The sequence below is a fragment of the Pagrus pagrus genome (assembly GCF_965226575.1).
Source record: "Pagrus pagrus genome assembly, chromosome: 6".
Classification (NCBI taxonomy): Eukaryota; Metazoa; Chordata; class Actinopteri; order Spariformes; family Sparidae; genus Pagrus; species Pagrus pagrus.
The window spans coordinates 34,465,015-34,490,790 of NC_140190.1; the positions used below are offsets into that span (position 1 = coordinate 34,465,015).

The following is a 25,776-nucleotide window of genomic DNA, read 5'->3' on the forward strand; positions in this document are numbered from 1 at the left end:
AGTCATATTTACAAAAACCTGGCACATTTAACTGCCAATTAAAAAAGAAAAAACGAAAAATTTGTATTTTTGAAAAGAACCGAGATTGACTGAAGGATCTGTGAAAAGAAATTGAAATAACAATATAATCGGACACATTCCATTCTTTCCTGGTCCATCACGTTGCCATTAAGTGGATGATCCCAGTTGTTCAGAATGACTTCCTACATCTTCAGTGTGCATCTCCTCATCATATCCCCCAGTTAGTCCATCAGGGAAACAGGACTGAAGTCAGGTGCCTCAGAATGTTTGGCCTGTATCCTAGCAAAGACATGCAGAACTTTACATAGAACTTCAGCAGAAGCCGTTGGTGGGATGTACACAAGTGTTGTTATGATATGAAAAAATAAGTCAAGTTTCTGGGTCATCACTCTTGTTGGAGTTGGAAAAGTTTACATTTCCCATGATTCATCTCCACTTCCAGGCCTTCAACCCTTTCACCACCAGCATGGCAACCAGGACATCACCTCTTCATCTTATCTGGAACAGGGTGTTATCCTCCAGACTTGCTCCATCCTGTCCTGAAGAATGTTCTCTCCATGCAAAATAATAATAACAATAATGGATTATATTTACATAGTGCTTTTGAAGACACCCAAAGATGCTTTACAGTAACCATTATTCATTCATACACATTACAATATTACGTAACCCTGGAGGGTTCCGTACAATGGTGGTGGTAATCTACGTCTACGTAATATTATCTTATGGTCAATTATGCTAAGCTTTATTGATTAACTTTACTGTTTAAATTTTAGGCCCTAATTGAAACATTTCACGTCTTGGAAAATGTTGTATTCATTGCTGACTAAATAAAAAAACTCAAGACTTGTACTGACGACGGCGTACATGGGGCGACGTACTTAGACACGACGTTAGTTTCACACGTCTTTGGTGGCGACGTTCCTAGCTCAGACGTCTAGAGCAGGCGTACATTTTGTTGGTAATTCTAACATACGCCGTCGTCACGTCGCCGCCGTCACACGCTCTTTTCAGTGACGTCGCCGCCGGTCTCTCATCTGCTGTCCCATTCACTCCCATTCAAAAATCCACACGGTCTGACGGCGACGGGAGGGGAGGTTGCTCCTTCTCCTTCTCCTGGTAATCCTAGGTTTGGCACTATCCACCCGCCATACAACTTCCGGTCGCACATCAGAAACTGCGACCGCACGCGTGTGTGAACGCGTGACAACATTTGTCAAACAGTGACAGACAGACGTGCGCACGCTGCTTCGTACGCACGCAGCATCTTGTTACGCGTGACATAGTTTGCGCACGTCATTTCCGCCTACATGTGAGCGTGTGACAAAAATGTTCAATTATCTTCATGCGAGCGTTAATGCGTGCGTTCGCATAAAAACGCATGAATGTTACACGTAGTCACTACGCGTAGTGTGATTACCGGCGTGCAGCAGTCATACGCGTGAACGTGCGTGTGAACGGGGGACCATTATAAGTCAATGGGGAAACTACATTACACGTCAGGCGCTGCTTGCTGCGCAGGCGTCAAAGCACGCGCGTGTGACACGTTCAGTTGATAGGTGCGCACGCATTATGACACGATTCTACCGCCATGTTTTGACATCGATATACACTCTCACACACACACACTCTCTCTCTCACACACACACACACACACACAGGACCGTGGACACAGCTACACATACCTCCTGTTCACCAGCTCAGCCCACGCTCCGCGTCTTCGTACGCACACTGGGCCCTTACGCAGTTTAACACAGGGAAAACGGCTCCACCACTTGACACACTCAACAAATAACTAATGTCGTGTACCTCTGTGTGTTCCAAACTCTCAAACTTTCGGTCCCAGTGCCCTCACACACTCCTCCTCACCAGCCTGCAGCGGATTAGCCTGTGAGGACTCGCAACACAGACAGCTCTCTATCTGCCTGATTAGGGCGTCCTTAAATCTGCCTGTTCAACTAAATCACCCCGCCTTCCTCTGGCGGCTACATTAGCGTTTCCCTCCAATGTCTCACATCTCTCTTTCGCGGGTCGTGGTCTTCTTCCTCTTCTTATCCAGCTTTTAGGAGCATTACCACCACCCTCTGCTCTTGACTGTGAACCAGACAGGCCGTTGTGTGATGTTTCACTCTGAAAGGGTACAGATAACCCCGCCCCCTCATTTGAATATTGCAGCATGAAATAAAAGAGCAGTGAAATAAATGTGGCGTTATAAAATAAATTCCCCGGAAATAAATAAATGTGACGTTATGAAATAAAAGTCCCCGTAAATAAAAGTATCAGGAAATAAATAAATGTGAGGTTATGAAATAAAAGTATCAGGAAATAAATAAATGTGACGTTAGGAAATAAAAGTCTCCTGAAAAAATAAAAAAATTGTTTTAAAAATAAAAATATAAAGAATTAAGAAGCCCTTAATCAAATCACGTAAACGAGATATAATAACAATATAAATTAGGCTATCACGTTATAACCGGAAACTTATCAGATTCGTACAATGAAGTTTTCACAATAGTGTTTTTTCCCCTTGTGTGGCAGCAATACGCTTCCAGGAGATAAAAGAATGACAACATGACATTAAATATTAGACGCAGGAGACTGTGGGTGTAATGAAGCAGTGAGCTTGTGAGCAGCTTGTTTCCTGTTGACGTGTAGGATACTTTCACTTTCAGTAAGCAGACTCTGGAGGTGTCCGTGGAAAGGTAATGAGCTTTTTCGACACTTTCTCTGTGCTTACGGACTCTGCTCTTCTCGTTAGTGATGATGATCACTGCTGTTTGCTTACTGACGTAAAAACAGCAGAAATGTGTCGCTCGGCTTCTGACTTTGAGAAGGGTCAGCTTAGGGACAACACCACTGGCCCTCCGCCATGTTGGAGGGAGTGATCGATGGAATAAGACAGGTAGGCCTAGAAATAGTACAGTAGTCATTATTACTGTGCAGTATCACTACTGATGGCTGAAAGCAGCTTTTCTGCCTGAATAAGCCTGTACAGCAGAGTTCGGTAAAGTTGGAAATATATTCATAGATTCGAACTTCCCGGATCAATAACTCATAAGCGAAACATTGTTAAAACACAAATGACGACTCTTCCCTACCGTAGTAAGGTAGACAACGAGCTACAACAGTATTTTCATCAAAACGAGCGGTCCTCCGGGCTGGACAAATAACATTGGTCTCTATGGTCAGCCGTCTGTGAGACGAGAGCGCAGGGACCGTCTACAAAGTGCAACACCGAAAAGAGATAGCCTACTACAAAGAATATTCAATATTCACTGTTATACAGTGTAATGTCCTCAAAATCACTCCACACATCAGTGGTCTACTGCTGGTTATTCTACAACTGTTTGTTTGGAAAAATGAGCTTTGCCGTAATTATGAGGAATTTCTATTGGGAAAAATATTCAATAACTTTACTCACATGATTTGGTCATACTGGTGCAACTGTGGACTAATGATGTTCTGTATAATGTTGATTTATTTATATCACATAAATCAAGAAAAGAGCAATCAAAACTAGTTAACTTATTTAATTGTCAAGAAACCACACACTTACATATACACATATACACACACACACTACCTCTGTTGCAGGCTCAGACCCTTCACTTGTGAGGTCATTGCTGCTGTTCTTCTCATCTGTGCTCTTCTTTTTTTTTCTTCTTTTTTTTTCATTTAAATTTTTATTGAACTTTTAAGAAACATACACACATACAAACAAACAAATAAGTACAGGTTCAATATATACATGTTTTCTTTTGTGTGTTTTGGTGCTGACATCTTCTCACATACAAAAAGGAGAGGTTATGAAATCCAAACAAACATGACACATAAGGAATCCACATGAGAAGAAACCGAGTCCACCAAATAGATGATACAAGGTGCTGCATTTAGTCTCCGGTCTGTTTTGTGTAACTCCAAAAAAGTTCCCAAGAGCTCATCCTGTCTTCCTCTTTGCCTTTCAATCTACAGAGCATAGCTTCATAGGATGCTGTCTCCACCATTGCACCCAGCCACTCCCTCAGAGTAGGAGACACGGCCGTCTTCCAATGTCTTAGAGTCACTCTGGAAGCTGTAATCAGGCCCACCATGATAACAGAAAATGTTCCTTTAGATATATTTGGTAACTGAGACCTGTCCCCTAGAAGACACATAACAGGAGTCAAGGGGACTGCTGAACCACACCATTCACTCAGGAAGTCCACAACTTCTACCCAGAATGGAGCCACTAATGTACATTCCCATATACAGTGCAAAAAAGTTCCCAGTCCTGTTTTACATTTCCAACACTTACTGTCATTCAACAATTTCATTCTATGTAGTCTCACAGGAGTGTGATAATATCTGTGCATAATCTTGTACTGTGTGAACTTCCCTCGCGCCTCTTTTACATATTTCCCACAGCCTGCCAACATATCCAGCCATTTCTCCTGAGCAATATTTGTCCTCAAGTCCCTCTGCCATAGCAACTTCACACTAGTGCACTCCTCACTTACTGAAAAATTTGTTGATTTATAAAATTGTGAAGCTGTACAGCGTTCCAGTGGCATATTCATATAGTCCATAATAGAATTCTCTGAGGAGTTACTAATTTGAGATTTTACACAATCCCTGATTTGTAAATATTTCCAAAAATGTTGTTTCCCTTCAAGTTTAAAATGACTAATTGATTCCTCATAAGACATAAATTGTCCATTTTTGTATAGATCTCCTATTGTACATATACCTCTTGAATGCCACTGCTTCCAGTACACCGACACTTTACTAACATGAATAGCAGGATTAAACCATAGTGAAGCGTATGACTGTACATGTTGTGAAACCTTATACATTCCATGTGCCCTGGCCCATACTTCCCTAGAGTGGACTAGCACTGGACTTTTTATGTGCCTGCACTGAGATAGAATCTCCTTTACACTGAATGGTGAACATAACTCATTCTCAATATCCATCCAGTCTAGTCTGTTATCTGTCGGTTTCCAATATTTGGCCAATTTAGCCATTTCAAAAGATATGGCATATAACCTCGGGTCTGGTAAACCCAATCCCCCTTTTTCCCTAGGAGTACAAAGTTTACTTAGTTTAATCCAAGCTTTTTTCCCTTCCCATAAAAACTGTCTGACCACATCATCATATTTCTTAAAAATAGCAGGTGGTATTGTGATAGGCAACATCATTACTAAATAATTGAATTGAGGAGCTACTTTCATTTTGATAATATTAATTTTTCCCCACAGCGTAAGTTTAATCTTTACCCATTTCTCCAGATTTGTTTTAATTTTTTGTAATAAAGGGTTAAATTTTAACCAAGGCAGCTCTCCCAGATCTTGACTGAGTTTAATCCCGAGATACTTGATGCCTTTAGGTACCCACTTAAATTTAAATTTTTCCACCATATAAGGGAGACATAATGGAGTCAATGGCATTGCCTCAGATTTATTCCAATTAACTGTATAACCCGACAGCTCAGAGAAGGACTGAACAGTTTCCATCAAGCATGACAGGGATGTCGCAGGGTCTGTCACCACAGCTAGGATATCATCTGCAAAAAACAACAGTTTGTGTTGTTGGCCACCACACTCAATTCCCTTGATACCTGTATTCTTCCTAATACCAACAGCCAGAGTTTCTAAAAAAATTATGAACAATAGGGGGCTTAAGGAGCACCCTTGACGGGTTCCTCTGGAAAGGCAAAAAAAGGGCGATATTACTCCATTAGTTATTACTGCTGCCTTTGGTTCTTTATATAATATCTTTACCCATTGAGAAAAAAACAGGGACCAAATCCAAAATGTGACAGAGCAGAAAAAAGAAAGCCCCATTCTACCTTGTCAAAAGCCTTCTCGGCATCTAAAGAGATGGCGGCTATAGGGACACTTTTAGCATGGGCAAGCCACATCAAATGTATTAATTTCCTCATGTTATCTGTGGAAGATCTATTCTTCATGAAGCCAGCTTGGTTTCCATGTATAATGATGGGCAAAACTTGTTGAAGACGTAGAGCCAACACTTTGGTCAATATTTTAGAGTCCACATTAGGGCTTTGACATTTGCCCAAAAAATCATATTCGAACTTCGTTTGTTTATTAATATTAATATTCGAATATATTCGAATATTTATTGATAATATTTTGATCATTAAATGCCTCCAGTAAGACCTATATTAGTATCAAAAGAAAGTCGTTTTTCTGTTGTTCTATGTTCTGTCCACCAGAGGGCAGTGTATCAATCAATAGACAGAAAAGTGTTGACAGGTGGGCTCTCAAGTTGCTGGTCGTGGAGTGGTCGATAAGTTTAGTCTTACATATTTTACAAATAACTTTGTCCTTTCTCATTATTTTTCCTTGTTTCAGGAAACCAAAGAAGCGCCACACATTACTCCTTAAATTTTCCGGCGTGTATAGTTCTCCTTCCGCACTCGCAGCCTTTTGCTCCGCCATTGTTTTTTTTTTGTTTTTTTTTTTAACTTTATTTAGAAATGTACATATAAATTTGCTCCGCCATTGTTTTTCTGTGAAAGAGTGTAAACAGGCGTCAGGCGCTAACGACGTGATAACGTACAGAAGCCCCAGGTGATCAATGCTCATGAGCTCGCGTTTCACAAAACAGGCTGAAAAAAGCCTCGAATCTGGATTGAAAACTACGTTTTCAGGCAAACACATTTACCAAAAATAATGCTTATTATAGGTTCGAATATTTAGAAGCTGCCCGATATTCGTTCGAATATCTTTTTTTTTTTAATATTCGAATTATATTCGAATACCGAAGTTCGATGTCAAAGCCCTAGTCCACATTAAGCAAGCTCATTGGTCTAAAATTAGCTGGGTCTGTTATGTCTCCATCTTTTTTCGGGATCAGGGATATTAGAGCTTCATTAAATGTTGGTGGTACATGGCCTTTCTCAAAAGCCTCCTGATATACCTTAACCAGCACTGGGGCCAAGATGTCTATGTATTCTTTATAATACTCTGCAGGAAATCCATCATTACCTGGAGAGACTCTAACTTCTCTGCTTGATCTATGTCAAGTTTGGGCATATCAATATTGGAGAAAAACAGTTCCTGCTCCCTTCGGTTATCATTACAGGATACTGTTGATGTATAGAGTTTCTCATAATAGTGTTGAAATGTCTTGTTTATGTCTGTTGCTGAGGTTCCCAATTTATCCCCTTGTTTAATCGCTGAAATTATACTTGTGGAGTCTTTTCCTTTCACTTGTCTGGCTAATATCTTACCCGTTTTCTCCCCACCCTCATAGAAATTAGTTTTTAATCTATATAAGGAGTATTCTACTTTTTTATTGTAGATTTCGTGCAGCTGAAACTCAAGCTTACAAATTTCCTGATATTTAGATTCTGAAAATGTTTGTGCCAAATCATTTTCTTTTAATTTAATTTCACCTTCCAATTTTCTAATCTTATTTAGGCTTTCTTTTTTCTTCAGAGCTGAGTGGGCTATCAGTTTCCCTCTCATATCGGCTTTTGAGGTTTCCCATACTGTTGCAATATTCTCTGTACTGCCTATGTTTAGTTCAAAGAAAGATTTCAAATCTTCACCTAGCAATGTCCTAAAGCCTTTATCCTGTAATAAGGAGGTATTCATTCTCCATCTGGTGTTCTTACCCATATCCAGTCCTGCAATCATACACAATTCCACCGCTGCATGGTCTGTAATGGCAATAGATCTTATATTACAACTACTTACACTATTAATTAAAGGGCTTGCAATTAAAAACATATCAATTCTAGAGTGTGATCTATGGCAATGAGAAAAAAAAGTATATTCCCTCTCCCGAGGATTAGTAAGTCTCCAGACATCTACAAGCGCCATATCCTCTTTTAACATGTGTATTGCTTCCCTATCTTTTGTCATCAGTGGACCCTTAAGCTGACTTTTATCTAAGATAGGGTCCATCACTTGATTAAAGTCGCCTGCCAGTATTATTTGCCCATCCATTTCTCCTAGAACCTTATTCACCTCGTGAAAAAAGTGTGGGTCCCCTTTATTTGGTGCATAAATGTTGCACAGTATCACCTGTATACCTTCTATTATTGCATGCACACATATCATTCGTCCCTCTGTGTCTTTAACCTCTTTAAGCAACACAAAATGTATGTTTCTATTGACCAAAATCATTACCCCATTGCGTGAACTTGAAAGTGAGCTATAAAAAATATGTCTGACCCAACCTGTTTTAAATTTTTCTGCTTCCCCCTCATTTAGGTGGGTTTCCTGTATGAAAACTATGTCTGCCTTATTAGTCTTCAAATATGATAGAACTTTACGCCTTTTGACTGGATTCCCACTCCCATTAATATTCCAAGACATATACTTAATACTTCTCCTTGTCATAATTGTTCAGATATCTTTCCATAGCCATGTCTACAACACTGTGTATGATCAAGATGTCTACACTGACTGATATCCTTCTTAGAAGCCCTGTACTTTACAAAACATGAACACATAAGCTGGAAAAAGAACATTTCCAATACAAAACAGGAAAAAAGAAAAGGAAACCAAAATTCAAGCCAGACAATGTCTGACAGTCCTGAAGCTGTCATATGTGCGGCTTTAAATGTCCAACAAAAAAAAAAAGAGAAAACCTTATCTGGTCCGTGGGTTACTGCTCCTCCCGCCTGTGTCCCCGGTGGCAGCTTTGCCCAGTGGATCTCTCCCCGACGTAATCTTTACAACACGTATGGGCTCTTGAATACAAACTTGCGACAGCTCTCCTCCCTTGTAAATGTTCAGCCTTCATCCTGGTTGTTGTCGTTAATGAACTTGTCTGCCGCCGTTGCTGTGGTGAAACTCACGTTTTTCCCCTGCCAGTTAAACCGCAGTGTGGCCGGGTAGGCCAATGTGTACTTCACTTCCATCTCTTGAAGCTTGCGCTTTACTGATGTGAAGGATTTCCTCTTCTCTTTCGTCATGTCGGGGAATACCGACAGCCGACATCCTTCCCATACGAAGCCACGTTTTTCTTTTGCCGCACTTGTCACTTTATCTCTCGCAGACTGTCTCAGGAACCTGATGAGCACCGGTCTCAGCGGTTGCTCTGGGTCCGGCCTAGGTGCTAGCAGGCGATGTGCTCTCTCAATTTCAAACTCAACAGCGTCAGCCCGAATCCCCAGTCCCTCTTCTAAAATTTTTTGAACACAGCTCAACAATGTCCCATTGGTCCCAAATGTCTCTTTCAGACCTACCAGCCTCACGTTGTTCCTTTTGCTGTGATTTTCCATAGCTTGAATGCGCACCCACATCGCCTCCATTAGCTTACTTTTCTTGTCCTCGTCAGTGATGACCTGCTCTGTAGCTTCCTCCAGACGCACGATGCTTCCGACAATCTCTCCTGCATAGCCTGCACTGTTGTTTTCAATTCAGTAGTCGTCTCCTTAATTGTCGAGACATCCGTCGCGACGCTCGACAGTGTTGTGCTCATTTTAGTAATTTCTGTGAACAAGCTGTCGAGGGAGGGAGATGGGTCACCTGCCGAGCCTTCCTCATGCTGGGGGCTTAGCCGGGTCGCCCTGCGGTCTGTGCCCTTAAAATACTTCGACGACGACATTTTGCCTATTTTCTGTTGTTTCGTTTCAATAAAACAACACCAACCCTATTCTCTTAAAGGCGGAGGTAAATCTTAATCAAATGCGAGCCTCTATTTTGAAATAATTCACGATTTTACATGTCGGGGAGCGGAGAGTCCCTAGACAACCACCATCTTGTTCGCCGTACCCACGTGACTCTCATCTGTGCTCTTCTGAAGATCTTTGCCAGTGTTCAGAGTTGACTTTGCTCTCTTTGGAACTGGGGCGTCTCTCTTTGCCGAACCCTCCCGAGATTGAGTGATGTCTTTTGGCAGCATGGCTTTAAGGAGTAACTGGTCAGATAAGTTATGAGACGTGATGTGTTCTCTAGGGCTGTCAAAATTGCTCTAAAATGACGTTCGAATATTCGATCTAAAAATACCACATAGGTTCGAACCATTCGAATATCTAGATTTGTGCATTATGTCAATAACAGGAGGACAAACTAATAAAATGAGACATAACTACATGTATAGGTTTTTTTTTTTTAGTTTTAACATGTCTTTGAAAACATACCTGCACATTACAAAATAAGTTAAAGAACTAATGGCCTATACCGTAAAACTTTTAGGACCGTAGACCTCTCTCTCGCTCGCCCCCCTCTCTCTATGTGCAAACTCCCCTCATGTTGCTAGTGGTGGAATGGTAAGCTAACTGTAGCTTACACAGCTAGCATACAACTTTATCTTGAGGCTCCGCCTTTTTGCTGTCTACTGACCAAAATCCTAAGTATTTCCAAACGGGGCTTTTTAGGTTGCTTGGAGTCCAAACCACTCTCTCTGGTGCCGAGTTGGGCTCTGAACTTTCTGCCGATTCGTTTTTCTCTCTGCCATCTGCATCTGCCACGGTTTTTGTCGCGTCTCACTTTCAGCAGTGAGTGACGCTGTGACCTGTCCCTGACCCGTCATGCAGTGTGCCCACTCGCAAAGCAGCCGCTGATGTGTTTTTTTTCCACAGTCGAATATTCGAATCTCAATCGAATCTGTTTTTTTTTATTATTCGAATATATATTCGAATTTAGAATATACGTTGACAGCCCTAATGTTCTCTGTATCTCCCCTGTAGAGAGCCATACATTTTCCTGACAAAGGTCCCTGGCCTCAGTCGCCAGTTCAGAATTGAATGTTTAAAAATTCCAAACCATCTCTCCACATGGCAGTTTGTGTCCCTTGTTTTACTTGGGCAAAATGTGTCATCTTCTTTGTCAGATGCATACCTTTTCAAGTTCCCCAACAGCAGACCACTCCAAAGGGGAAAAATGCCTAGGTAGTTCTCAAAAAGGACATCAACAATGCCTGGGCAGAAGTATGGATTTTCCTCATCATGTGGGGTCCCAGCATCCTTTTCAAGCTCTCCCTGTACCTCCTCCAAGACTTTCTTGAATTCATATGTGAAGGGAGATTTGCCAACAATTGTGTGGGCATTTCTTCTATCTTCATCATCTTCCTCCTGAGCTAAGGGACTGTCTTGTACTTTGTCTGTCTCTTCCATGTTGGGAACCTTGCATTCTTTCAAGTCCTGCATGGCCTTCAGATTAATCTGGACATTATTGGTGTTGTTTTTGCCAAGTAGTACGGTGCACAGTGAGCGGAAGATTTTGAGTACTGTGGTAGTGTTTTGCAACCTGGCAAATGCAAATGTTGCAAGTTCCTTTAAACCTTTGTCTTTTGTGTTTCTCCCAATTAACTTAGTGACAGCTTTGAGCACGTGTGTAGAGCATATGTGTAGCACTGTAAACATTCTGATATCCTTCCTTGTCTTCAGTTTTGAACAGATAGCAAAAGCCCTGTCCAAGTAGCTGACAATGCTCTCCCAGTTGAATGACAGAAGAACACTTTGGAGTAGTGCCCAGCTGTAATCTGTTTCAACCTGATGTACTTGTAGTTTTGTGTACTGTGACAGTTTTCAGAGGAACTGCATTAGCCAGAATGTGATTGGTGGTATAGAGTGTTCATTTGTCAGCATTTCACAGTCTGGGAGGGGAGGTGCATTCTGACCACCTCCAGGAAGTGTGAGAGAGTAGTAAAGGAGTCTTTTGGTCTGACTGGGAACTTTGAATGCAACATTCCCTGTAGCATCTAGGTATAAAGTCAGTGGGGTCTTCTTTCTCAGGTGTTGCACAACTATGCTTATTCCTGTTTCAGTATACATATTGACACCAAAGGGGTCAACTTGAAAGTGCTGTATGTACCCAGGCATTTTGTGAAATTTCACAAAAAGTCACATTCCTTCATGATGTTTTGAGTGAGGTACATCTCCATGAAAACATCATCATGAATTATTTTCTATTTTCTAAGCTCTGAACTAACCACTTTAAGAACATTTTTGTTCAGACTTCAGGTTATGTTTCCTGAAATCAGTTCTCCCTCTTCTCGTATTTGCTGCTGGTCTGGATTTTGTTTCACTTGTTTTGTGTGCCATTTTCCCTCTTTGTAGCACAGATATCTTAACCGGGGTGTCTTCCACTGGCTCACTTTTCCTTTTGAAGAAGTATTTTGCACTGCAGGAAGGGTATGTACAAACTGCACTAAAGTTTAAATATGGAATATTTATTTTCCGGCTGTGAGGAGCTTTGATATGCTGGCTCTTGAAGGCAAGGGTACAACAGGGATTTTTCTTTCGAAAACTGTTGTACAACACCTTGGTCCATGGTTGCCTCAGTTTTGTTGAACTGGGGCGTGGAACAATTTTTTGCCATTTATTTCTATTCACTGTAATTGTGAACCTTTTTAAAACAACTGGTAACTTTCTCCATTGTTTTTTGTTCAATGTCTTTCCATGTTCAGGTTGGACTGTCTGCACTGATGTCTTCTGTTGCTTGTCTTCTGCGTCATTGTCTTCTGTGTCCTCATCTGATGCTTGTTTGATTTTGTGAATTGTGCTCAGAGGCAGGTCCTCTGTCCCACTGTCTGAATCAAATGTTTTTTCCTCCATTACTAGAGGTTCATTCATCTGTGATGACTTTTCCTGTTTACTAATCAAATCCCTCACTCCGTTTCGATTTCTGGTCCATATGACCCACAGCCAATGACGGTTTTTCTTATGATCTTGACCAACTAGGGTAATAGAGGGTTCAGACCATATTTTTGAGGAATAACCTGTATCTCTGTTTATAATGTCAACACTCTTCATTGTTCTGACCGAAGCTTCCATTCCACCAGTGCCCCAAAATTATGGCAAAGCACATTTTTCCAAACAAACAGTTGTAGAATAACCAGCAAGAGACCATTGGTGCGTGGCGTGATTTTGAGGAAACTCAAAAGTTATTGAATATTTTTATATTTTTGAGGAAATTCCTCAAAATGATAGAAAAACCTTCTTTCTCAAACTAGCAGTCGTAGTATAACAAACAGGGAGACCCCTGGTGGTTGAACTAATTTTGGGCACACTACACTGAATAATGGTGAAGTTTTTGAATATTTCTCTCAATAGAAATTCCTCAAAATGATAGAAAAACCTTCTTTCTCAAACTAGAAGTTGTAGTATAACCAACAGGGAGACCCCTGGTGGTTGAACTAATTTTGGGCACACTACACTGTATAAGAGTGAAGTTATTGGACATTTTTCCCAATAGAAATTCCCCAAAATTATGGCAAAGCACATTTTTTTCCAAACAAACAGTTGTACAAATAACCAACAGGAGACCATTGGTGTGTGGAGTGATTTTGAGGACATTACATTGTATAACAGTGAAGTTATTGAATATTTTTCCCAATAGAAACTCCTCAAAATTATGCCAAAGCACATTTTTTCCAAACAAACAGTTGTAGAATAACCAGCAGGAGACCATTGATGTGTGGAGTGATTTTGGTGACACTACACTGAAGTTATTGAATATTTTTTGCAGTATCTCTTTTCAGTGTTGCACTTTGTAGAAGGTCCCTGCGCACTCGTCTCACACACTGCTGACCATAGAGACCAATGTTATTTGTCCAGCCCGGAGGACCGCTCGTTTTGATGAAAATACGGTTGTAGCCCGTTGTCTACCTTACTACGGTACTAAAGAGTCGTCGTTTGTGTTTTAACAATGTTTCACTTATGAGTTATTGTTCCGGGAAGTTCGAATCTGTGAATATATTTCCAATATATTTCCAACTTTACCGAACTGTGCAGCAGGCAGAGACGAGCCGCTGCTGTACCGCTGTTTGAGCCACTGACCGCAGCTTCATGTCTGTCAGCATGTAAGCTCTACAGCAGAGAGCTTAGAGGAGAGCTCTTCTTAGTTTGACTTCAATACACTCGTTATTATCAGCAGGTAGAAAGTACATCTTCTCAAGTACTGTTAGTCACCTACAGTTTTCAAGTAGATTACTTGTATCCTCCAGGAGTAATGTAAATGCAGAACGAGTACTTTTACTGCTGATGAAGTAGGTACTATACTTTTACTTGAGTACAGGAAGGTAACGAGTAATGCAGTACACATTGTTTTACTGGTACTTGAAGCAGCCGGTGTCTGCCAACGCAGTTTCACTCTGGCCTGGGTCGGCAGTTGGTCATCTGCTGCCCAGCAAAATCATTTTTAGACAGGTGGTTAGGGTTAGGGTTAGCGAAGGAACATGTGTGCTTTTAATAGTCATAGGCTCTAGGTAAACAGTAGGTAGCGTTGTCAGCCTTTTTATTAGTCTCTATATTTAAGTTCAATCAATGTCGCTTCCAGGTCAGCTGCCAGGGCGCTCCATCCCCGTCTAAAGATGATTTTGCTAGGCAGCAGCTGACTAACTGCCGACCCAGGCCAGAGTGAAACTGCATTGGCAGAGACCGGCTGCTCCACGCTAAAACTCCCCACTTTGTGCTCGTAGCTGGTGCTGTGCCGTATTTTGCGCTGACTCCCTGAGGGTCACTCCAGTTCAGTCTATCCATTTATGATAAAACACACTCAAATACATGAAAGTAAGTGTGACACAATAGTAGGCTAAATAAGACACAGCAACATGGTAAAGAACTGCAACCCAATAAAACACAATAAAACTATGCAACATACATAAAGGTTGATTCTGTCACATAAGCAGCTGCAGGTCTGTGGCAGCTGCCCCGAGCTGCCGCAGCAGGTCTGTGGCAGCTGGGCATGCCCCCGGAAATGCCACAGCTAGGTGCCGATGCCAAGATTTGCGCTTGCCTTTGCTGCAACATTTAGCAATTGTTTAAACACACTGTGTCAACTGATTTCACCATTTACACTCAATTTATGTCAAATTTTACAAATACACTAAACAGTCTCCACAGGGACAAAGAAGTAGCCTATATTGGTTAAGTCCCCATACTCCCTTAAAAAAACTCTCAATTTAGTGAGTTGTTGTGTCAGGAGAAACTTTATAAACTTTGTGAAACGCTGTCTCTGACAATTCTTCCTTATTTGGGCCTTCTTGTAAATTCAGCAAATGTTCTACATGAACTTCTTTCTTTCTTTGTGTAAAAACATTGTGCCTGTGCGTCCCAGTGAGAGGTGGTCACTCAGACACAGGTTAATGTCAGCTGTGAACTGACAGACTTTAAGCTTTCCAGTTTTGATTGTCTCACTCATGATGGATGTTGACATTAATTGTGAACAGCCTATGTGTGTGTCAGTGAATGTTAATGGTCCTCCATGCTTTGTGTGTGTGTGCTGGGCTGCTCCTCACTTCAATGCAGCTTCAAGACTCCTACTGGACTATTGGTAGAGCTGCAGCAGCTGATGGCAGTTTCTCTGCATTCATCTGATACTGACGTGAGCCAGAAAATAACAGCCCATCATTTGAGGAGCAGCTGAATGATGATTGCTGATTAATGATTTGTGCTTCCTCTCCAGATGATGTTGTGTGTGTGAGTTGAGCAGCATGAATCAGTGTAATGATAGAGCAGAGGGAGTCCTTCCCTCTAAAACTCCTCCGCGAGGGGAACATGACAGCCAGACCAAAGCTCAGAGGTGAGATGAGGATCTCTATCGATACACATTTCTTCTTCACATTAAAGATCAGCACTCAAAAAACCCTGCTATCATTATTCACACTCAAAGCTCTTTGTTTGTTGTGTTGCAGCTCAGGACAGCAGCACACATCAGACTCTGTTGGACCTGGACCTGAATGCAGCTGTGTGTCCTTCAAGACTGACAAGTCCATGGAGGTATTGACATCTTTCAAAGAAGATGCTTTTCCAGTGACAGAGTAAGTCAACATTAAGCTACTTTATAATGTCAAGCAACATTGCAAAACATTTACAAGAACAAAATGTGCAGAAATGGAAAATAATATAATGATGTTTTCATTTGAGTATAATCATCTGAAACTAAGAATCACTGTGTTTTCATTGCCTTAGAACAGGGCTATTCAACTATATTATTCAGGGGGACACATTTTCCGAAAGCTAAAGGCCCAGGGGACGGACATTTCCCTTAGCAATTATTTTCATTATGTATGTACACTTGACACAACACATCACCACATTTTAAGTTTTATTTGCAACATTGCAAAACTAGTGCAATCATAAATTAAAGAAGAACATAAATAGGCTTTCTTCAAGTAATTACATCAAGTACTTTTTCAACAAAAGCTGTGATACAGCCCAAAAAGTAAACACATATTTAAAAGAAATGTATTCTACAACACATCATGTCAGCCATTTGGTACAATTTGTTCAATTCTGACATCTCTTACTCAGCTACATCATAGCGTGTCCTATAAAGCAAACCACAGACGATCAAAAAGATTGAAAAGGATCAACTGAACATGCCAGTGTATTTAATGCCACACAACACTTAGTTACACATCTACCTGTACAGAGACAGGGAAAAAAAGGAGGATATTGAGCAAGGAAGTCAGACTACCTGGTGTTGGGACCCATAGATGAAGTCATTCATTGTGGATTTCAAAATGGACTCTGAACTGAACTCAGTGTCCCAGAATTCCCCATTCTTCACACCTAGGTGCAAAATTCAGCTCTGAGCTACTATTGGTCAGGATGACAGACCCCCTCTGATCAAATAGTCAAAACTCCGGCGCCTTCCTTGTTCTCTCTCTCTTACTCTAACGCCCTCCACTCCTTCGACTTGTTATCCTCAAGGGCTCCTCTCCATCTCCCCCCCACGGGGCTGCCTGCCCTCAAGATCTCTTCTGGGCCTAACAGCTGCGGAGAGCTGCAAGCTTCATTTGCAGCAGGCCCAAAGAACTTCTCATCACTGCAGCGACACAAGGTCCTGCCAGTATTCCTGATCAGTTAGCACCAGCAGCTGCGACACAAAGCTTGCCAGCGAACTTCACAATCTGAGGAACACCAAGCAAGTTAGCACTGAGCTGCTATCCCTGCAAAGGAAAGGAGCGAACCGTTTCCTCCTCTACCGACTTTCATCAGTCCTTGCACAGCAAGAACAGCATTCAACATTGGAATCCCAACGTTCTCCTGCAACTACCAGCACCATTTCTCCAAAGACTGGTAACGCTGAACTGGGCTTAGATAGCATAGCATAGCACGGCTAAGCACAGGACTTTAAACTCTGGTTGATGTAATGCATGTGTTCAATTTATGTGTGTCCACTGTTTGAGTGTTATTGTGATCTCAGGTCAGGTTATTGGTAGTTTGCTTTCCTAGGCGGCTAATTCGATGTTAGTCGAATGATGCTTCAGACAGACTCAGGGTCTTTGCATGCAACTAACCATCTTCTATAACCTGGCATCACGTCACACACACACACATACACACACACACACATTCCTTGAGCCTGGAGCATATCACACCCACATGTGATATCAGTGACCACCATTGTTTCTTTGTTCTGCCAGACACACACACACGCACACCTGTATATAGTACATGTTAGTGTGTTTTCATCTTTGTGTAAATAAAAGACTTTAGAACCTTCAAGCTGCCTATTATTAATATTGTACAAGAGTGAATGTTGCCAACCTCTACTCTGTCAAGAACTCCAAAATCCTTCAACCATTACTAGCTGTTATGGTAATATTGGTTGTAGTTATTAAGTTAATTATTAATCAGAGTTACAAACAGTTTAGTACCTTTTCTGAGACTAATTTGGTGAATTGGCTATCTTTTCCCTTCTTCGGGGGTGGTGCGCCGAGGTGATCTAATGTAAATTGGATCTTATTATTAATCATAATTAATAATTATCCCTGATAATCATTAATTACTACTGATAGCCAAATTTAACCCAAAACTCCCTATTACTGTTGCATAAAGCACTACATAATGGTGCCTCGTGTGATGTAAGCACAACACTGGTAAGTCATGGAAATATGTCTCAGCACAGCATGGCCCTGACCGATCCAAACTCCATTCAGGGAACAAGCATTTTAAAAGTTAATTGCTTGTTATTTAGCCAACAGATCTGACGAAGCAAGAATTCAGGCTTTTTACAAGGAAGCATTATGATGTTTTTATTTCCGCTTCTGTTTGATCCATTTATTGCAAATCACAGAAAAATCTCTTTGTTTTTGGTTTCATAATGATGTAGTAAAACAGATTAATTCTACGTCTACTTGCTGGCTCACAGTTACTATTTATTGATTTTAACACACCTATTGAAATGCCACTCAGCCTAGACAGATGGACAGACGCACTACAGCTGAGAACTGGGCGCTGGTCATCTCCAGATGCAGAAATTCACCCAGCTGGGTTGGGAGGTCAAGATCAAATTTCTGAGATGGCTAAAGGGTACAAGGGTAGTGATTTTGATTAGGTGCTGCATTTTGTTCCAAGAGATGGTGTTAAAATTAAAAGCAGTCTTTCAGTGTTCGGACCTGACCTTGTGTATCATGAAGCGGGAGCCGGTCAGTGGAGCAGGTCTGATAAAGCCCATCTGAGAGATGACGCATTTCTTACAGATAGTGTGGCAGCTTTGCAGTTAGGGCTTTGTATACAAAACAAACAGTGATTATCACGTCTTTCTTTGAGGAAAGACCACCCAACCTTATCATATAAAATACAATGATGTGTGCCATAAACATCACCCATAATAAATCTCACAGCAAATTGTTAGAAAGATGATAGAAGTTTAAGAGAGGAAGAGGAATGTGTGCCTAGACTAAGACTGCCTCAACAACCCGTTTTTCTACAAAACATAGGGAAGATGATTTTATTCCTGTAGAAGTTGCGAATTTTTGTCTGTCGGCTTTTCTTGTTAAAAGCCGTGGTGTTGAAAGGGTGGTCCACTTCACTCACGCTTCATAAACATTCGCTCGCCACAGTTTAAAAAATCTTAACTTTTATTTTAACGACTTAAATCCATTCCAAGCTGTATGCTTAATTATTAAGACATCCAAAAGAGAACGATGAAGTCTTTTAAATAACGTAGTCAAAAAACTGTTTTCAACCACCGCCTCTTAACCAAACATCACCTGACCCATATATCCTCCTGTTACGCACAACACGCCCCCGGGAGACATAAAAAACAAAAACAATATAATATAAACAATCATAGCAATACCATAGGCTATCATAAGCAGAATAAACAATTCATTTCCATTGTAAAACAAAGTTAACAAATACCAAAGTAATAACTTTAATTTGACAGCTGCAACATACCGGCCCCTAATTGTAATACTCAATTACCAATTATCAAACAATTACCGGAAGCCATTATTACACGGTAACAAAAGATTTTATTTTTTTTTTTTGCCACATTTCATAAACATTCTTATAGTCATAGTCCAGTATTGACTTAATAGCAAAATGTTCAAGTTCTTCACACTGCCTTGTGTGTGCATGTGTGTGGGGCCATGTCAGTGTAAGTGTAGAGCCGGGGCAGACTCCAGAACAGGGAACTGTGGAAGCCTCAAACTCCCTCCAACAAGAGACACAGCTTGGTGACAGGTCGCTCCAAAACTGACGTCTTGGTCTTGAGACGAACACGGCGAACATGCCCTTTGGAGTCCGTCATTGTCTCTGTGATTCGTCCCTTGAGCCATGAATTCCTTGGTGAGGTGTCCTCAACCACAAGTACAAGGTCTCCGACAGTGAAGTTTCTGTGGGGCTTGCGCCATTTTTGGCGCTCCTGCATGATAGCAAGATACTCCCTGACCCACCTTTTCCAAAACAGGTCAGTGATGTACTGCACCTGCCTCCATCATCTACGGATGTACAAGTCCTACCTTTTGAACAAGCCAGGTGGCAGTGTTGGTTTGCCTTTAAGCTGGAGAATGTGGTTGAGTGTTAGAGCTTTGATGTCATTGGGGTCGTCACTGGATGGGGTGATAGGACGGTCGTTGAGTATAGCCTCTGCCTCGCACATAGCTGTTTGCAGGGTCTCATCGTCCAAAGTCTGCTGCTTCAGCACTGAGTAGAGAGCTCTCTTGACCTGCTGTATAAGGCGCTCCCAGACTCCTCCGTGATGCGCTCCATGGGGAGGATTAAAGGTCCACTTTATCCCTTCTTGCAAAAGTGCTTTTCGGATCTTGTCCTGGTTGAGCTCCTGAAGGGCCTCTTCTAGCTCCCGATTTGAGCCCACAAAGTTAGTTCCATTATCGGATCTTATTTCCGTCACTTGCCCTCTTCGGCATATGAATCTCCTGAGGGCATTTATACATGCATCTGTGTCAAGAGCATGCACCACCTCCAGGTGGACTGCCCGACATGCCAAACAAGTAAATATTACTCTGTATCTTTTAACTGTACTCCTACCCCGTTTCACATCAATGGGCCCGAAGTAGTCCATTCCGACATGTGTGAATGGGGGGAGATCTGCCGAGACACGGTCAGTCAATGGGAAGATCCCCCATTTTTTGTTCGCCTGCACTTTGTTGCTGAAATTTATAGATCATGCACTTCCTGATGACTGCTCTGGCTGCTGCATAGGCATGGAGTATCCAATATTTACGACGAAGAGCGGAAAGCATGTGACTTCGTCCACTATGGCCAATCTTTCGTGGATATGGCGAAGAATAAGCTGTGAGATGTGGCTGGCTTTGGGCAATATTGCGGGATGCTTTGCTTCCTCTGGGAGAGCCGCTTGGCTCAGCCTCCCACCCACTCTCAAGACACCATCCACTACCACTGGGTAGAGCTTGACCAAGGGACTTGTCTTCTTCACTGTGCCTTTTTCCAATGAAGCCATTTCTTCCTGAAAGCTTTGTCTTTGTACAAAGCAGAGGATGGCTTTTTCTGCGTTAGCCATGTCGTCAGTATTAAGCCTTTGTATCGTTAGGCTGGGCTTAAACCGCTGCAGATGCTTTGCTACTGCGTCACCTTGCTGGCTGGAGGCTTGGTGTGTGGCAATGGCCTTAACTCTTTCCTGGCGCAGTTGCTTAAGCAGCTCTTTAAACTTGGGTATCATTCCCACTGCTCTTTTTAAGTCCATCCAGTTGGAGAAGTGACTTAGGAGTGTAGCAGAGGGAGATTCGTTGGGCTGTAGCACTGCAGCACAGACTGAGACCACATTCCTCACCTCTGGATCATCCAAAGAGATCATGTCAGATTCCTTATCATGTCCTAGCCATTCAGACTGAGGTTTCCTTAGAAACTCAGGGCCATGGATCCAAGTTTTGGACTGAAGAAAGGCATCTGTCTGCAGGCCACGTGATGCTATATCTGCAGGATTGAGCTTTGAGCTGATGTAGTTCCATTGTGCGACTTCAGACAACGTCCATATCATGGAGACTCTGTTTGCGACAAAGGTTTTAAACCTTGCTGTTGTGCTTGCAATATATTTCAAGACAGATTGGCTATCGGTCCAGTATGCCGACTCATCCAACTGAATTTGCAGATCTGTTTTCAGCATTCGGTCCATACGTACTGCCAGGACTGCAGCTGCCAGCTCCAATCTGGGAATGGTGGTCTGAAGAAAATAATTTCACTTAAAAGTGAATATAATTCAATTCTTTCTAAGACAATCAAAGTACTTAATCAGGTTAAGCAAAAACATTTCGAATTAACAGACAAACCCCACAAATTACCTGCCCGGCAACTTAGAAAATTACAGGCGACACAAGCTATACATAGGATCCGATCAAAAGATGGTTCCATTTTAACCGAAGCCAAAGCTTTAAATAATCGTTTTGTTGAATTTTACAATGAAATATATATATCGAAAGGAGAGATAAATGCTGCTGCATTAGATACGTTTCTGACAAACGCTGATCTCCCTAAGTTAAAGCTGGAGTGTGTAAGTTATTTCTGGCGTCATTTGGTCAAAAATCAATAATAACCTTTCAGCATATTGTAATTCATAGTGTTATGACAGAACACTGGACTTCTGTGTCTCCTCTTGGCTCTGTATTCAGGCTTTAAAAAATCAGTGCCGTGACGGCAGTGTTCAGCCAATCACAGTTCATTTACATAGCAAGCTGTTTTGGGCATTCCTATTGGTTGCTCGACCAAAGTCGATGCAAGCTCACCTTCCATCGGTGGTGAAGATGCAACGGCGGACGTCCAAGCAGGAAAAGCCGCTATCCCGGCATTACCAACAAAAGCGTACATGGCTAAGCAAGCCAAAAAAAGGAAGACCGATGTAGAGAAATGAGAGTCTAAGAGGGAGAGTGACAATAGACGGAATAAATCGCGTGTAAACATTGGACAAGCATATCCGAAGTGGAGAGAGCTGAGCGATAGGACAGGTGAGCCTCCAATGCAAGTTTTACGTAGCTGGTAATCTAAATGTGTGGTAGTAATTGGCTGTGTAGTTGAAATGACCGTGAATCTAATAAAGCAGGCGGTTTGTGGTCACAATTGACGAGTAATGTTGTGAGTTGATTAGCTTTATGCTAACCGTAGCCAAAGGCTCACGACAGCTACAAGCAAGTCAGAGCCAAAGTCAACGTCAAATGTATTGTCAGTAGTGTTATATATACACGACATACAGAGGACGTGTGCCGTGTAGATATGGAAGTGACAGTTATTATTTATTTTCAGGTTGCGGTGAAAAGAAAGAAGTGTCTGAATAGAGTGGTTGTCTCTGATAGTCTGTGCATGTGGGGGTAATTGTTTACTTAAGTATTATATGTTGTTTTATTATTCTTAGCATTCACACCTCTTTCCCGTGATATATAAGTGTTGCTGTTGTCATTAGATTATGCTGTCTAAGTATCACGTCAGTATGATAAATAGCGTAGCGTTATTAGTGCCAGACATGTAGGCTATGTCATGCTGAGACGTTAGCAAGAAATAATTGTTGTCGGTGTCTATCGGTCTTCTAAACAATGCAAAAGTAACGTTTGTTTGTTCATACGTTCAATTTGTTCACGAGAGAAAGGTAAAGTACTTTTACCTGTAATTCGGCCATGGCAAGTGTATGACAGAAAAGTTCTGACGTGAATATTCCAAGCGCTACAGTCGCGCGCTTCCACGAGAGTGGAAAGTGAAAGTGTGGAGCTACGGAGTTGAAACAGGGAGGGGAGGGGGGAGCGCAGTTGTTTCCATCCCAGTCTCATGCATTTTTCACATATTCTACAAACTCCAGCTTTAAGTGAGGAGGCTAGGAATTTATTAGGAGGGGATATCCATTTTTAGACGTCTCTTAAATATCATGCACTCTCCCAGACTTCCCCAAAAAGACCTTATTATCCTCAGTTTGGATGCTGAAAAGGCGCTCGACCGGGTCGAATGGCCGTACCTATTTTCGGTCTTACGGAGGTTCAATTGTGGTGATAAATTTGTGTCCTGGATAAAGCTCTTATACAATGGCCCATGGGCCAGAATAGTTACTAACAAAACTCTGATTCTTTCCTGCTGGGGAGGGGCACGAGGCAGGGCTGCCCACAAAACAGAATATACTAAGAATAAAATATCATTGTACGCGGACGACATTTTGTTATATGCTACGCGGCCTAGGATCACAATTCCTTCAATATTGAAAGTGTTTCATTTGTTCGGTAGTTTCTCGGGGTATAAGATTAACTGGGGCAAAAGCGAGCTATTACCAATACAAGTTGAAGATCAAGATTGGCTCAAACAGCTCCCTCTCAGAATAGCATTGGACAGTTTAACTTATCTGGGGATAGTAATTACCCAAAAGTAAAATGATCTTTATAAGGCCAATTTCCCCAGCCTATTAAATAAGCTAGCAAGCAATATACAATTTTGGAAAACACTCCCCATTTCTCTATTGGGTAGAGTGAATGCTATTAAAATGAATTTTCTACCTCAGCTACTTCATCTCTTTCAAAATTTGCCTATATACCTTACCAAATCCTTTTTCAGTAAACTGGACTCAATCATTCTCCCTTTTGTATGCAACTATAAGTCTCATAGAATAAAAAAGGACCATCTTTGTAAACATAAAACCAACGGGGGGTTGGCACTGCCTAATTTTATTCTCTATTATTGGGCCACTGGGATACGTTTTATGGTACACTGGTTAGATGACAACCCGTCACCCTACAACGGGCTAGAGATGGAACGGGAAGACTGTTTACCATACTCTATTAGAGCAGTTATACTACTATACCCAGTTAATAGAACTTGCTTTAAACATAACCCTGTAATTTATGCTTTAATTAGGATATGGAAACAACTAAAGAATCATTTTAAGCTCAAGGCAGTATCATTTCTGCTTCCTCTAACAGCAAACCCCTCTTTCACTCCTTCTGCTTCGGATGGGGCCTTTACCACCTGGAAACGATTAGGTATCTGTATTGTTGGTAATCTATACATTGAAGGGACCTTTGCCTCTTTCCAACAACTCCAAGATAGATATAGTTAACCAAATAATCAATTGTTCAGATATCTCCAGATTAGGGACTATGTCAGAACATATCTTCCTAATTTTGAGAGGGCTTCTCCAGACAAGCTAGAGAGTTTATTTAATTTGTTCCCCAACCCACGTCACATAATCTCACAACTATATGAGACACTACAAAACCCTGATACCTGCCAATGTTTGGGAGGAGAGTAAGGAGCACGTCCATGAATGTTCCATAAATGCCCGACACTGTTTAATTCAATTTAAAATACTGCACAGACTACATTACTCCAAAACAAAGTTGCATAAAATATTTCCTGAAGTCTCTCCTTTATGTGAGAGATGTGAGTCTACCCTATCACATAGTTACGCTCTCTGCCCTAAACTTCAAAGCTATTGGCATTCAATTTTTAATTTTTTTTTCATTGATTTTGGGGGTTCAACTAGACCCAGATCCTATTTTAATAATTCTAGGAACTTCTGAGGGGTTAAGGAAGCTAAATGTTGTACAACAACGTCTTCTGGCATATGGCCTTATAACGGCAAAAAAACTGATACTACTTAACTGGAAGAAGAAAGAGGTGCCCTCCTACAAGCACTGGTTGACTGACTTGACAGACACCATACATTTGGAGAGAATAGATTTATTTTGAAAGACAAATTGAAGGAGTTTGACAAAATCTGGCAACCTTTGATCTCTCATCTCGAAAAAGAATCCGATTGAGACTATAGTTGGATGCACTCCTAGGGGAGGTCGGGGGTTGGGTGGGTGGGCGGGTGGAGACACTGTTTTTTGTTTTTTTTCTCTCCCTTTGTTGTTTTGTTTGTTTTTTGTTTTTTTTTCTGTTGCAGGTTTCTGTTTTTTTATTTGTTATTCATTTTTGTCATTAGTCATTGTTTTTAGGGATTACTTTTTTTTCACTTTCTGTAAAAACAAAAAAGGAAACATAATTGTTGAATATTAATTTTTCTGTTAACTGATTGGTTTCCCAATAAACATTGGAATGAAGGGGATATCCAATTGGAAGAGAAAAATGAGGTGATCACTCAGTTGCCTAATAACAAATGTGCGGGACCAGATGGTTTTAGTGCTGAATTTTACAAGGCATTCCATGTGACACTCAGTCCCATATTGCTTCGCATGATCAACCATTCCATTCTCCAAGCAGAACTTCCACCAACATTATACAAGGTAAATATAGCTTAAATACCAAAGCCAGGAAGGGATAAGCTGGAGGTCGGTTCTTATTGCCCAGTGTCCCTTATTCCCATTGAGACTAAAATAGTGAGTAAGGTTTTGGCAAATAGACTTAAAAAACATATATGTTCAATCATACACAATGATCAAACCGGATTCATGCCAAACAGACACATACAATCCAACTTAAGACGTCTTTTCAATATTATATATTACAAACAGGACACAGAGGCATGTCTGATCTCGCTCAATGCTCAAAGAGCATTTGACCAAATTGAGTGGCCATATATGTTTTCAACCCTTGAGAAATTTGGATTTGGAGAAAATTTTTTGAATTGGGTGAAAATGTCATATGCAAAACCAGAGGCTTCAGTA

General features: G+C 41.3%; 1 protein-coding gene across 2 annotated transcripts in view; it reads left to right on the forward strand.

The window, feature by feature from the left end:
- Positions 1 to 2,675: 2,675 nt before the first annotated feature.
- Positions 2,676 to 25,776, forward strand: part of LOC311258667 (NLR family CARD domain-containing protein 3-like) — a 60,619-nt gene continuing 37,518 nt past the window's right edge. The window contains exons 1-3 of one of the 2 annotated variants that reach the window (XM_084355158.1): positions 2,676 to 2,723; positions 15,390 to 15,506; positions 15,619 to 15,744. In XM_084355158.1, the coding sequence (XP_084211284.1) occupies positions 15,418 to 15,506; positions 15,619 to 15,744 (215 nt within the window). In that variant the 5' untranslated portion in view covers positions 2,676 to 2,723; positions 15,390 to 15,417. Of the gene's footprint in view, positions 2,724 to 2,845; positions 2,924 to 15,389; positions 15,507 to 15,618; positions 15,745 to 25,776 lie in introns of those variants that run through there. The other variant, XM_084355159.1, reaches the window with a different exon arrangement.